General features: G+C 47.0%; 1 protein-coding gene across 1 annotated transcript in view; it reads right to left on the minus strand.

Moving 5' to 3' along the window:
- LOC146181252 (uncharacterized) overlaps positions 1–15221 on the minus strand; it is a 262301-nt gene that overhangs the window by 39306 nt on the left and 207774 nt on the right. Inside the window, exons 5-6 of the mRNA XM_084575738.1 lie at positions 13115–13279; positions 3180–3342 (exon numbers count right to left, since the gene is read on the minus strand). Of these exons, the coding sequence (XP_084431864.1) occupies positions 3180–3342; positions 13115–13279 (328 nt within the window). The remainder of the gene's footprint in view (positions 1–3179; positions 3343–13114; positions 13280–15221) is intronic.

Here is a 15221-nt window from a genome sequence, read left to right on the forward strand (position 1 = left end):
TGCAACGTCCATGTTGTGATCAGTTGCTGTGTAGTTGCGGTGAACCAGCGTCGCCACTCTGTACTGAGGACAGTTTGTTGGTGTATGAGGAGTGTAATTGAGCAGTTTTACAGGGGAGTTTGTTTCCTGCAGTGCGATTACCGCTGGTGTTTCATCGGCCGGAAGGGACTGAATGTAGAGCTGCAGATTACTACGCTTGGAACGAAAGCCTCTGCAGTTCCACTGCCACACCTTAATGTCCTGTCGACGTCCTGCCATTTTGGGGCTGAGATTCGGGTGGGATCATTTGAGATACTGTGGTAGAGAGTAGCTTTTCTAGAGCAGTTTGAATCTGGATCTGTTGCTGCTGCATCTGCTGCTCGAGCATCGCTATCCGCGCGTCTACTCCAGCTGCCCATGCGTTCGTGCTGGTGGTCATAGATTCAAATTTTTCCGCAAGCTTCTCTTCGAGTAAAGCTATGGAGGCGACCAGATCAGGCTTTTGGGAGTCGACCACTGTAGGAATGTCTTGGAGAGGTGCCTTCCGTTTGGCGGGTGTATGAGTTTTAGTTGTAGATTCTGTGTTGTTGCATGTGGGAGGAGGAGGCGGAAGTGGGGTGGAATGACCTGGGAGGGGAGTGGAAGAACTTTCCATTCCATCTGCGGGGGAGAGCCTGTGAATTAGCGTTTGCATTTGCTGAGTGAGCTTTGCAATATGATCATTGAGTTTTTTTATTTGATCATTCTGTTGTTGAATTTGCTTGCCCTGAGTTTCTAGCTTTTCTTTAAGTTGCTTATTTTCTCGGACAAGGGAGGAAGATCGTGGGCCCCAGCTCACCTTATTTTCCGGCGGAGGCTGGTCGGTCAGGGACGGGAAAGATGGCGAGCGGTTCCTGGCGTTGGTCGAAGCGGCGGACGCGGCGGACCTGGAGCGGACGCGGTTAGTGGAACTCGTCCGGTGCTTGCTTCGGGATTGCCGGGTTGTTTGCTCGGCGTCTGCACCAGCTGTCGAGCGTGTCAGTCTCTTGTTGCCCGGTCTGTTGAATCGCTCCGAGCAATCGCGGGAGCCCGTAAAATGGGGGCCGCCGCATAGAATGCACTGGGGTGGACACGTTGGAGGGTCGGTCGGTACATGGGTCTCCCCACATCGTTGGCATAAGTCCTTTTTGGGTGCCGTGCACACGTCGCTGCGATGTCCCGGACGACGGCAGTTGAAGCAGGCTTCTGCTTTGGCGATGAATGGATGGCAGTGGTAGACCGCTCCATAGAAGCGCAGCTGTTTAGGTACTGATTTGGTATTTATGAAGGTGACCAGAATTGATTTGGTTTGGCCGAGTCGGCGTGCATCGGTGATGAGATAGGAGGGGCTTTGGTTGAACGTTTTTAGCTCTGTAAAAATTTCTTCAGATGTCTGGTCGTAGATAGCATTATAAATGATGCCTCGAATGGCGTTGTCCGGAGGAGCGATATACGTTTTCATTGGGTAGACTTGGTCGATTATCTTTATGGATTCTAGTTGTACATATCTGCGGGCACGGTCTTCGGCTGGCGTGCTGATCGTGAATGAATTGTGCCTGGGGTTGATTCGGATGGCGTCTTGTGTTCGCACTGCGTCTATTGGTAGCTGCAGAGCGCTGGTGACTAGAGACAGCATATAGCCCCCGTTGTGTTTACTTAGGTCGAGGCCTCCACCGGGACGGAACACGATTTTAAGGTCTCGTGTCGGGAGCTTGGGCAACGGTGGCGGACGCTTTAGAACGGTGGAAGACTTGCCTTGCGTAGGCTGCGTTGGTGTGGCTGTGCCGGCCGGGGGCTGATGAGTCGAGCTCGTGGGGGCTTGCTGGGCAGAGAGGACATCGGGGTGAGCCATACGTCGAGCCTCCATGGCTCGGTCCCATCTTGATGCAGTATCAGTAGTCCCATCTTCAGTGCGTACCATGCCGCTGTTGGTGGGCCGTGAAGTCGGGGGAGTGAAGGGTTAGGCCTAGGCCTAATGTGGCGGTGGCCGGCTCCCAGAGCAATCTCAAAGTTTATCCGCAAATTCGGGAAGACGGACCCGAAGAGAGGGTGGACAGGTGCTTAACACCTTCATGCGTCGATTGCGGCTATTCGAAACATGAACAGTCAAGAATTCCGCACTCACGGTCGAAAATTGGAGGAGCTGATGCGAACACCAAGCGTCCGTGTCAAGCTCCAAGCCAAGACCTCACAAATTCGGTGGCTGGCTAGCCCCCGCCGCAAGCCAGGGAGTCATAGTAGAGGGCTACGGAGTAATTTCGACCTACAGAGTAATGTTTATGCATTTCGACAAAGTTTTGGTTGCCTTTTAGTATTCAATGTGTCTATTTTGCGTGTTATGAAAGCACGTCTGTTGAATCTGCATTACAGAACATTCAGCATGCCTGGGTGAATTTTCTGCGTCCCTTACTGCATACTTCTAATTTTTGGTGGTGGGTGAGCCTGAAACATAGTTCACATCCAGCAATGTAATCTGTTACAGTCTATAATTTTAGTATGTTACAGACTAAAGATCCCAAAAGTGGTATTAGATAGTTTATTGTTGTGACAAGAAACCATTTTTTAGTATTTTAAAATCCCTTCGGCCAATATTGAATTCGTCACGGCTGCGTTCTGCGGCTGAGACAAAAATCATTGTCTTCAGTACTTCTAATCATGAATGTATTGAAGTTATGTACACACTGGAAATATCTGCAGAAACTCGAATGCCACACCGAACGAAGAGAATGTTCGCCCTACTTTACACCTTCAAATTACCGTACGGGAAAGATTAGAGTCGCAGATTTGTGAATTTAGTTTCTGTGTTTGGCCGACGCCAAACGCATTTGAACATAGCCTAAATACTTTGAAAATTGTTTTGAAACCGCTGTCGGCCAGACTTTTCTGAATAGAAATGCAATGAATGATATGCGCTGGACGACTCAAGCTTAATGCGGGTTATCAATGTCAAAGAACAATCGTTTCATCTCAGAAAAAATTCCGGCAACCAGAAATAGTTTCGAAATATTTGCTTCCATGAACAAAGTCTAATTTCACTGCAGTTGCACTCGCAGGAGGTGCATCGCAATCAACCGTTTGGGCTCGAGAATTGAGTGTAATTGTGCTGTTATATACTTTCTATTTCGGGAAACCACTTCCCGGAAACAGAGCCCTGAGGGGAGATAAACAAAGGCAACGCTTACTTCGTTTCTCATATATCTCAATGGTATCAATGGTTTGCTTCATGGTTTCATTGTCGACTCTCAGATAGACCAGTCTATTTGCGTAGTATTCTTTCAAATCCTCTTCTCTCTTCATGTCTCGGCGAGTCATTCTCCACTTAGCGTCTGTAGACGCGTGTAGCACCTGCGTGTCAAAGCATAAATACATCGCCATAAGACTTGTGATCACCCCTTTGCTGCAGTACTGCCATCGCGTGGCACTCTTTAGCGCAGATGGCAAGTCTATAGGTGGCTGGGGTTCGTTACTGACCGTTAGAGACCTTGCATTTCGAGATCTTATTTTGAAAAATGTTAAGACGGCGTTACAATGCTTCATTGGCCACGAAATAGCAGTTTGCGAACTATGCTACAAAGTATGATTTTGTATCCAATGCGATCGCCAATAAAAGTAATACCTCAAGAAGATATTCTCTATGAAGCACATGCTGACTGGAAGTATGACCGCTTGATTAACACAGCAAAATAAAGTTTAATAATTCACCAATAGTGTGAAAACATCTTGCTGCTGCATTCTATTTTGCGATTAACTGTGTTAAACCATGTTTATTTTTTATTTCTTCTTTTACCCACTAAATTTTATGCATAATTGTTTTATTACTATTTGTTATTATTTACCGTCAATAATGTTTATAATTCATATACCCTACTAATGATTTAATTAGTAACTGGAATACAGAAGAAGAAGGTCGCAGTATCTATGGTGCACATCCTGAAGGCCTGGTTGTGAAATCGCGCATTTGCACTAAGCACGTGCTCGGCCAGAAGGAAAGCATATGATAAGAGGGGTACTGTGAACAGACCTCGAAAGCAACCTCTATACTGTCAGAAAACGCCGCTAAGCACATTTGTCGATTCGCTTAGTGTTTCCACGTTTTCGCTGCACCCTACTTTTATATGTTAAAGCAGTTCATGCTGTGCAGTCACGTGACTACAGAGTTGCACGTTACTTCACATAACTTTAGAACTGAGTATATGCGAAATTATTTCCGCATAGAATAAACGAACGGTTGTCTTCCGCAGCTCTAATAATGTGGGCAGCAACAACGCTTTGAGGACCGCAATTAACCAACCTATAGAATTTTTTTACCTTTATGTTTTAGTTTTGGATGTCGATTAGGGGGAATATGGGACACCACGCAAAAGCTGCGATACCTTCGCAAGCCGCAAGGTTTGGCAGACGCCACCAAAAAATTGCAGCAATTCTGATGAATTGCTTGCTGATGCAGGATTGCGCCAGGTAGAAGTCATCTACCACGCACTGTTGTCGGCGAAGAGTAGAGACAGCGTCCTACAACGTTACAGGTTTGATGTACTATACCGTCAAAAGGTGAACGACACCTATCCTTGTAGCGCGGTAAAATTGCGCTTACAGTCATGCGGTCTTTCAAACAACAGATTACACTCTGATGGCCCCACCGTGGTAGTGCAGTGGTTAAGGTGCCCGACTACTGCTGCGTAGTACCCGGGATCGATTCCAACCGGCAGCGGCTGCATTTCAAAGGAGGCGTAGCGGAGTAGCGTTTATGTTCTGTGTGGTGTCGGGACACTTTACAGGCGGTTGGTTCACAGGAAGGGAAAGGCACAATATCTGTCACACTTGCTCTGTGGACACCTGAACCGCGCCGTAAGTGAAGGGAGGAAGGTGGGAGTGAAAGTGGAAAGAGAGAAAGGGGAGCCGTAGTGGAGGGCTACGGAGTAATTCCGGCCACCTGGGGATCTTTAACGTGCGCTGACATCGCACAGCCCACGGACGCCACTTCGTTTCGCCTCCATCGAAACGCAGCCACCGAGGTCGGGTTCAAACCCGGGAACTCCGGCACAGTAGTCGGGCGTCTTACCACTGCGCCACCCCGGCGGGGCGAACACTTTACAGGTGGTAGGAATTTCTTGAGTCTTTCACTAGAGCATGTCTCATAGCCAGAGTCGCTATGGGGCATTAAACCCTACAAGCCCAACGAAACCAAGCTCTGCGTCTGTCCTATTAAGCCGATGCATGAGCTCTGGACAACCCGATAGTAATAATAATTGCTGGACAGCAAGGGAAAGGAGTAGTTAAAGTTAAATTGGTTCACAGGAAGGGAAAGGCGCAGTAACTGTCACACTTGCTCTGTGGACACCCGAACCGCGCCGTAAGGGAAGGGAGGAAGGTGGGAATGAAAGTGGAAAGAGAGTACCTATCACAGTTTCTGTGGAAATGCCGATTTATTTATAGGAAGGGAAAGGCACGGTAACTGTCTCACTTGATTTCTGTGGACACCGCAACCGCGCCGTAAGGGAAGGGAGGAAGATGGGAGTGAAAGTGGATGGAGAGAAAGAGGAGCCGTAGTGGAGGGCTACGGAGTAATTTCGACCACCTGGGGATCTCTAACGTGCGCTGACATCGCACAGCACACGACGCCTCTTCGCTTCGCCTCCCTCGAAACGCAGCCGCCGAGGTCGGGTTCGAACCTGGGTACACAGTAGTCGGGCGTCTTACCACTGCACCACCCCTGCGGGGCACAGTTTCTGTGGAAACCTAAACAAGGCAGTTGTGAAAGCGGAAGAAGGAGAGAGTGGAAGTGAAAAAGAGAATTAGGAACCGTAATGGAGGGCTACGGAGATATTTCGACCACCTGGAGATTTCTAACGTGCACTGACATCGCACAGAACACTGACGCCTCTTCGCTTCGCCTGTACGAAATTGCAGCCAGCGGCGTTGGGGTCTGAACCAGGGTACTCCGGCACAGTAGTCAGGCATCTTATCCCCTGCCCCACCACGGCGGCACGACAACTAACTGATCAGTAGGTGAGTGCGGACGGTACTTTTAGTGCCAATGCCTCCGTAGTCCCTCGCCCCGTGGCCCGATTCAGCAATCGGAAATTGTCTGGGTACCAGCACACTCTGGGAATCCTGGGAACGAGACGGCTCACATGAATGCTCGAGGTTTCGTCAGCCGAGTAGGTGAGCCGGACGTTCCGGGAAGGTCCACGAGAGATGGGCTGGTATCCTTTCATGACATTACTAATCATTTCAAACTTGAGCGGAGGATTTACCCACCCCCGGACAAGCAATTTGTGAAGGCGCAGGAATGCGTCTGGCGACGATTGCAGACTAGATGTTTCTTCAGCCCATACGTGTTGAGCAAAATCTACCCGGACATTCAGCCGGAGTGCAAATGGTGTCAGGAATTGGCAACCTATGACCACATATTATGGAGCTGTAGCATGGCACCGCCACTTGCGGATATTATGCGTGATCCTTCCCTCGAGCAGTGGGAGGCCGTGTTGGCCAGCTCAGACCCGGTCGTCCAGACCAGGGCCGTGGAGTGGGCCACCCAGGTCGCCGTCAGCCATGGGTTGATGGCCATCTAACACGGAACCATCCTTACATGCTCTCTGACGAAAATAAAGTTTTTCCATCCATCCATAGTGCCAATGCACTATTTCACGAGGATAACTAGGCCTTCAAGATGTGCGCCACAAATACTGCGTATTTCCTTTTCTGTAAACCAATTGTTATAAGGAAATACGCAGTATTTGTGGCGCAAATCTTGAAGGCCTAGTTATCCTCGTGAAATAGTGCATTGGCACTATGGATGGATGGAAAAACTTTATTTTCGTTAGAGAGCATGTAAGGATGGTTCCGTGTTAGATGGCCATCAACCCATGGCTGACGGCGACCTGGGTGGCCCACTCCACGGCCCTGGTCTGGACGACCGGGTCTGAGCTGGCCAACACGGCCTCCCACTGCTCGAGGGAAGGATCACGCATAATATCCGCCGGTGGCGGTGCTATGCTACAGCTCCATAATATGTGGTCATAGGTTGCCAATTCCTGACACCATTTGCACTCCGGCTGAATGTCCGGGTAGATTTTGCTCAACACGTCCTGACTACTGTGCCGGAGTACCCTGGTTCAGACCCCAACGCCACTGGCTGCAATTTCGTACAGGCGAAGCGAAGAGGCGTCAGTGTTCTGTGCGATGTCAGTGCACGTTAGAAACCTCCAGGTGGTTGGTTCACAGGAAGGGAAAGGCGCTATATATGTCACACTTGCTCTGTGTGACACCTGAACCGCGCCGTAAGTGAAGGGAGGAAGGTGGGAGTGAAAGTGGAAAGAGAGAAAGGGGAGCCGTAGTGGAGGGCTACGGAGTAGATGTACAGAGAGCGTGAGTGCACCTTGCGTTCCTGTAAACCAGTTACTAATGAAATCATTAGTAGGGTAAGTAAAAATGATAAATCGTGATTATAGCCAGTAGTAACAAATACAAACAAAATAATAACCCATGATAATTAGTGAAATAAAAGAATAAAACACAACTAGAAATTGTCGGTAAAATAAATTTTCCCCGAGGTCACAGCGAAATCATCACTGGAGAAATGAGTAAGCCTGAGCGCTGCTCTGTCCTCGAAATAAATACGGTGTCTTTCTATCCTGTAAACCAATTACGGAACGCCGGTGCACGGTCGTTCCTTCGCTTCGTGACGTCACGCTGTCACGTGGCGCAGGACCACGTGACAGCGTGACTCACGACCAGAGGAGAGCAGGGGCCCCAACTCGTCTCCGGCCGTAGTCCCTTCGCTCGGCGCGGCGGCTACCACGTGACAGCGTGACGTCACGACTAGAGGAGAGCAGGAGCCCCAACTCGTCTCTTCGGCCGTAATCGTTCACTCGCTCGGAGCGGCGGCTACCACGTGACGGCCTCCTAGGCCCGCCGCGTGAGGGCACTCGCTAGGCTAGGATAAACGGGGCGCCGCAGGCGCGCTCCGCTTAGTCATGTCTGAGGAGTTGTACAAGGCGTCGCTGGATGGACGCGCTGCGCGCAAACGCCGGCGCCGTGCTGAGGAGACAGATGAAAGGCAAGAGCGGCTGGCTGGGCAACGCGCCTATGCCGCAGAATGGCGACCTCAGTAGTACAGGCTCACTTTAAAAGTTCAGTGAGCGAGAGTAGTTTCATGAACTCTCTGAGTGCCGAAGAATCGTCTATGACTAGTGCAGAGCGATATAATTACCACAGAAGAAAGAACCGTGTAGAAGAGCGTGTTCATTAAAATAAACAAACAGTAGACATCATGCTGTGTCTAGAGTAAATCCCATAGTTGCACAAAAGGCGAAGCTATGCGAAACCACCAGCATAGCCAAGTGCAGCCAGGGAGGTATTGCTTTCGCAATCACTCAGGCTTAACCAGAGCTAAGCCACAGCACATTTTTGACAAGGGCACCGTGCGATGTCTGTGTGCGTCGCCGAAACACTCAGGCTGTTGCATTTCTTCACTACTCTCGGAATGTTTCAGACTGAAATCGATTCATAAAATCTTATTACGCACTTTATAACCACGATTACCTATTTGTGGACGCAAATCACACCTATTCCCCTGCCCTTGGTTGACTACTTCAATTCACGCACTTTGTAACCATTTCTACCCATTTTTGAACGCCAATCATGCTCTTTCTGGCTCATTTTCGTTGATTGAGCGTAGGCCTATAGACGCTCTTTTATCAATAAATAAATTGTGCAGCGCTAAAAAAATTGTTATGGAATAGCACCCGGAGTAATCACATTCTTGAAATTTAGGGAGCGACATGCTGGTACCAGTGATTTGCTACAACATATTACTGCAACCTGGCAACCAAAAGCAACAGTTAAAACGCAATATTGAAAATATACGCGGCATCTTAGAGTAGCCCTGATACAGCTGCTTTGTGAGATTCGCCATGCGTCTGCTATAGCGCCAATGGGAAGTAACTTGATATCCCCACAGATTTTAGGTTTGAAAATTATTGACCTCAGCTAAGTACCCCCTATACTTGTCTATGCTATAGTCTTTCACCTGAGGGGCAACATGCGGATGCTAAAAATGACGTAATCAACATAAAACACGCCGTGACAATGAAAATAAGGTTGTCTAAACATGTTCGGAAGAATCGCGTGTTCAAAGAATTACCGCCAGTGACGTCATTGTAATCGAAAAACGAAGACAAAGCGGAGATCTGTAAGGCATGCAATGAAAGAGGAGGATAAAAGATGGTGTGTAAGGGAAAGGAATGATTCATGAGAAAATAAGCGAAGCAGTGTGAGGTGAATGTCAAGAGAGGCATGGGAGATTGAAATGTGCGAAGATCGATACAGGTAAGGCAGGAAATGCTTATTGGTGAAATATACGAGCAGCAATTGTCCTGCGACGATGTGAAATACATTGGCTTCATTCGACAACCGCGCAAGAAGATTAGCCAGGTGACCTACCGCGTGTACGCTCGCAGTGAGGGCAGCGGTTTATGCTGAGAAGCACACAACAGCTCTTGTGCAAAGAGAACTCGAGTGGTGCATCCAGCTAGTGCAGGATGACCGCGGTTGCTGTTCGTTGCAGTAAAATGCTGAACATCAATGATGGCCGGTTGCGTAAATAGGTCTACTCTTTCAGATACGGAGAGCACATTACTCCTTTCTATGACAGGTCCAGGGTTTGACTCTGCTACTCCCGCACAAAAGCGGGTATCTCTCGCTCCATGGAAACGCTGCGGGAATCGCCTTCTGCGGGACAGCCACATGGTCTAATTGTGTGCCTGCGCATGTATAAAGAGCTACCACGGTGTGGTAAGAGGTGCATACTGGAAGCTTTGCGCCATGATGTTCCAAGCTGAACTAAATGCCATCGATAAATAACCGCGGCTACATATCTCCTGTTGCTCTGACAATCAGGACGAGATGCCCGGCTCAATATACGTCATACAAGCATAGATGACAGATCTTTGAAGAGCACATCGGCCCTCTGTGAGTCTTCAAGGTACATACACGAAGGTCGCGCGTGTTCTATATGCACTCCAGGAGGTCTGTGTACGGTCGAATGTCCAAGGTGCCCCTGAGGTGCCCACGGTACACCATGCATGGCTTGATGGTCAAGTTCTCTCGGCGACTAGCAAAGTGGCCAAGAAACGAGTATGGAGATCTATGCGCTACTTTAACTTGTGCCAGAGATGCCTCATAGCAATAAACCGCCCCCGAGGCTAGAAAACGAGACAGACTTACGGTAACGACTGGAAACGCACGAAATCAAACACTCGTCAAGTTCGCTCTTAAGCAACCAGCATGCCTGCTCCTTTTATTAACATCGCAGTGGTGGAGGATATCTTTACGAGGTAAGTGGACACGGGTGGAAGCATCTTGATGACTGAAGCTGAGCTCATTTGCCCGCTCCGACGGACAGGGCATGGTTCAGTTGTGACAGCCCAGGATGCCACTTAGACTAGCTCACGGGAAGATGCACTCCGGCGGTTTTGTGGTAATATTTAGGTTGTCGTGCGCTGTGGTAATGTTACCGGCCTAGTATGAGAGAGTCGGTTATATAAGCTTGGAAATTCTAGGCGAAAATGGGCAAGTCGGGAATATGGAGAGTAGGCTTTATAGAAATTTCCATTATGCCCAGCTCAGGTCATTCGTTGATCATAGTGCTACAATGAATTTTTGAAAACGAACAGTGCCGACCCGCCCACGGAGGAGCGAAATACTTCACAGCAGCACTGGCCGCTATGGTCCGACATCATCAACGACACCCAATTCAGTGCCCTCTTTTTATTTGTAATAAATAACAGGACTATAAACTGCAGAGGAGAAAATACTGTCGGTTTCCTCGTCAGTTGGCGAAGTCGGTACCGGCGGCTTCTTTCCATCTTTTAAGCGACGTCAGCAGAGCAACTGCAGAAAATACTCATGACGTCTGTGGTGAGATCAAAAGTAATGTGACCATTGCTTTTGTTTTTGGCCAACTTCGACGAGTTATTCACAGACCATCTGTTTACGTAGACACATGTTTTATGTACCACGGCATAGAAATCGGTGAAGAGCTGCTTATGAATTATCTGTCAGTGCTGCCAATGGATAGAAATAGTTGAGACATTTCAGGTGGTATGTGATGTCGGTCTTATTATTACATTGTAGGTACACAGAGTTCTCAGTTGTTATTGTTGCGGAGATTGATCTCTACCGATGTTTTTGTTGACCATCAGCGGCTGTATACGGTAGCAGGAAAATATGTGCACCCCTTTCCAGATAACACGAGGTTGCCTCGAATCTAAGTTGCGCTAGATAATTTATGAGTCTTGAAAGAAGCAAGGAATACACCTCCAGGTCGAAATGTGGAAGGATGACCGGGGCGCGAAAACGTTTATGGATGCACTGAAAGCATGAGCAACGCGGTACAGCATGGCAGTCCCTGTTTTCAGATGACATTTCTATCTGCGCTCTCTGGAGCAGGACCTGCTGTGTCTAACCGCAATAGCCAGCCAGGGCCGCCTGCCAGCGGTTTCCTTTAGGTTAAGCATAAATTCTATATTTGTCTTCTTCTGGAAAGTCCACATCATGTGGCATACCTCAACAAACTGCCCGCCGAGTAAGCATCTACCACTGAATCTCGCGGCCACATATTTATTAAGGCATGGTTCAGGAAAGCCCTAGTTTGGAGCGATCTGTAACGGCACGCCTCAGATCTGTAACACTTTGCGGGTAACATAAGTGCCCTCTTGCAGAGGCGTTATACATTTGTAATTTTAGCATATGAGATTAGCGGGATGCGTTTTGCCAGAATACACCCGTAGGACTGACTGGAATCTCATGAAAAGAAAACTTTGCCAGCTGCGTATATTATTTTCCTTACTTGTCGTGAAAGTACAGGCCTTCTACAAATGCTATGATCTGTCTGGTGCGAAGGTCGACAATAACTTCTAATATAAGGATGCGTGCTCTAGCAACAGGGTTTTAAAAATAGGTATATTTCTGCCAAACTTAAATTTGAATCCATCCTGACGTTTCACAAGAGATGTACGAACACATGTATTACGAACATAATACAGTTTTGCTTTGTAATGACATTAAATATTCGCTAATTATTCACCGTCAGTAACACGCATCATAAAAAGAAGTGTAAATACAAAGCTAAGCTGCAGATGAGCAACAGTTGATATCATAGAACCGATATCATATCATATCAGTTGATATCATAGAACTAAGGTGTGAGATAATTGTGTAGCACCTCTTAACTATCAGATTCAACCAATACTCCTCAGTGGTGTAAAAGAGCAGGAGAGATTGCTGCCGAGATATTTTGTGCTGCGTGATGTGAAGACGTCAGCGCGAAAATCGAACTGCGGGTGGAAGTGAGGACAGAACAGAGGACAGCTGGTGGACATTCAGGTGGAAGCCCAGAACGCCAAACGGATGAAACAGAGTAGCGGTTTGATTCGGTATAACTACTCTTCGTCCTTCCAGCTAATTGTTCTGATTTCTCTGTAAAGACCATATTGCGGTTGGAATTAGCTTGTGACCTAATGTGTCATGCAGAAACCCTGTAGAATCTCATACGAGAACATCTATGACGATCAGTTCAGATGACAATATGACGTTTTAAAATGTGCCTGCCTTTCGGAGCTCCACTACGTCGCAGACACCTAACCGAGCACATTGCAAAACGACTAAATTTTCTGCTTGGTCTACAGGTGGGTGACTTCACAAGTTTGTCTGACCAAAACTAGAATTTCTGATTTTAGCTCCGTATCACATCATCGCCAAAATACGTTACCTCTTGACCTGTTAGAATTTTGATTACAGATAAAGAATGCAAGTTGTGACACATCTCAGCAACCAGTAAGCGTCCGATCATCTGAACTGCAGCGCTCCAGAGCGCCAGTCAGTGAGGGTATGGAGTTACCAATATTAGGCACTGCTCAGCAATCACCGGCTGCTGCTCTTCATTCTGCCAACACAAAAGATATTAACGCCGGGTGATAATAAAGCGCTGCCGTCTGCATCAGTAATTTGCTTTCGCTTCAGGCTTAAGCCACAAATGGCTGTAGTGCTGAAAATATAAAACACATAATTGTGAGAAAAACCCATAGTTTGACATGCGGTATCAAGCTCTGCTTACGAAAAAAGCACCGGCGGCTACTACCGGCATGGCGGAAATAATTGCGTCCAATAGGAATTCATTCATCAAACGTAGCATTGTATCCACCGGCTCGAAGTCAGTTAGATTCGTGGCGTTGACCAGGTCCAGTTTCAGTGACTTCATCCAACTGACAAGGTCGCTGGTCTGAAAGCAGCAAACGAATGACGGCGAATGACTAGAAGAATTATAGATCGATCATTCGCCGGCAATCAAAAGCGCTGCGAATAAAAAAGCTTCCGACAGTGCAACACAGTCTATCTTGCACCTAGTTGTCTCATGTCCTGGCGGTTGCTTCAGAACTGAAAACAGAGGCCTTCAGAACAGAGGCCTGCACACCGATGAACCTCAGCTTGCCCTCATAAATATCAAACCACTAAGTGCTACCATGTTTTGAGAACACTGATGACAGGACCCAGCAAAGGGTACCTAGCGTTTTAAGAAATATGAGAACCAGCAATTTCTAAATCCTTGTTATTTATATCTGCCAAACTCAGAAGGGACAGCCTGTCATTTGCGAGATATATGCATCACGCGTACTACCAGTAGCACAGGAACCAAAATATTAGTGAGCCCTTTCAATTTCATGCAAGACAAAGAACAATGTCCCGCACTCTTCAATGAGTCGGCATGAAAGGTTAGTTTCGCAGACACGCCCGAAGAAAATTGCTATCACATGCTTGCAAATCACGGTAGGGAAGTAAATGATTCTTAGAACATACCGTTGGCCATGCAACCCCCCAATCCTGCATAAATAAGCTAACTTTATCGCGGTTTGTTTCAAGACCCATTGTAGAAATTTGACTAGTACATTGCGAAACTGAGTCGCAAAGGCGGCGCGGAGAAAGAATTTCGACATTGTGAACACTTTTTTAGTGGCTTTTCAGAGATGCTTTTGCGTCCATGAAATGGTTTAAAATATTTTTGTTTTCTTGCTGTTAAGATAACGCTTCACGAAGGCGATTAGACAAAGCAAGGAGTTTTACGTGCACTGCAATATAGATGTTGAAGCTTGCCTAAAATTCTGGAGCGGCCTTCAAATTGCAGCCAACTAGAAGATGGTAAGCAAAATACTTCAAGTTTTTGTTTCCGAAATTGCGCGGCCTTCTGAACGCTAGTGATTTTAAAGGACACAGTAAAAATTTTAGAACTAATCGTTTTGCGGCGTTGCGTAGCGGAGTACTTTTTAACGAAAGCGTGCTTATAACACTGTTTTAACGGGGCTGCAGGCGCAGCTGCTACCTTAGCATATGTCTTAAGATTGTGGGCAACATTCTACAGCTACTTATCTACAGGCTGTTCTCCTAAATTTTATGTATTATTTTTCTTCCAGTCAATTTTTTCTAAACCTCCAACCTGGTAAGTGTATCACAACAGCATTGAAAAAGAGCACTCAAGGAGTGAATACCCACGCCAGTAGTGATCGCGCTTTCCCGAAGAACAAAAATTCCACTTGTCAAAAATTTGGCCCGTGTTTCGATGTGAGACTCCCCCTTTACCCTTGTTCAGTGCTCTTTCATATTGTGTAACCATCTTTCTCTCGTTCCACGACAGTATTAACGGCACAGAACGTCTGACATCCCTTGAGGATCGTAGTTTCTGTCCATTCACTATTGCTACTAGGTTAGTTAGCAGCCTTTTGTTAAGGCGAAAGCCTTACCAGGCTATGTCCGCAAAATTTGCGAGCAAATTGTGTCGCCATTTGTGACATAACCAGATGGAGACATCATCACTCATTATTGAAAGAGTAGTGTGCTGTGGTATATAAAGGAAGTGACTGCTCAAAGAGTCATGGTCATTAGTCATGCGTAAGATTAGTCATGTCACTAATTGCTGACATTATAACGAAAATTATTGATAAGTAATAATACATTATAAATGAAGATAGGTATTGGTAATTAAGGTAATCAGTGTAATAAGTAATTAAATTTATATGAGCTAAGAGGTACCCATTGCAATTAGGTTATTTAATGGTGGTATGTGACATCTTCACTAAGTGACACCAAGCCACATTTACCATGAGGTCCCACATATTCCCAACTAGCATGCGTTAGCAAATAAAGTACTGGAAACCAAAAGTCATCCAGGA

Source organism: Amblyomma maculatum, chromosome 8 (assembly GCF_055883805.1).
Source record: "Amblyomma maculatum isolate TAMU_Amacu chromosome 8, ASM5588380v1, whole genome shotgun sequence".
Taxonomy (NCBI): domain Eukaryota; kingdom Metazoa; phylum Arthropoda; class Arachnida; order Ixodida; family Ixodidae; genus Amblyomma; species Amblyomma maculatum.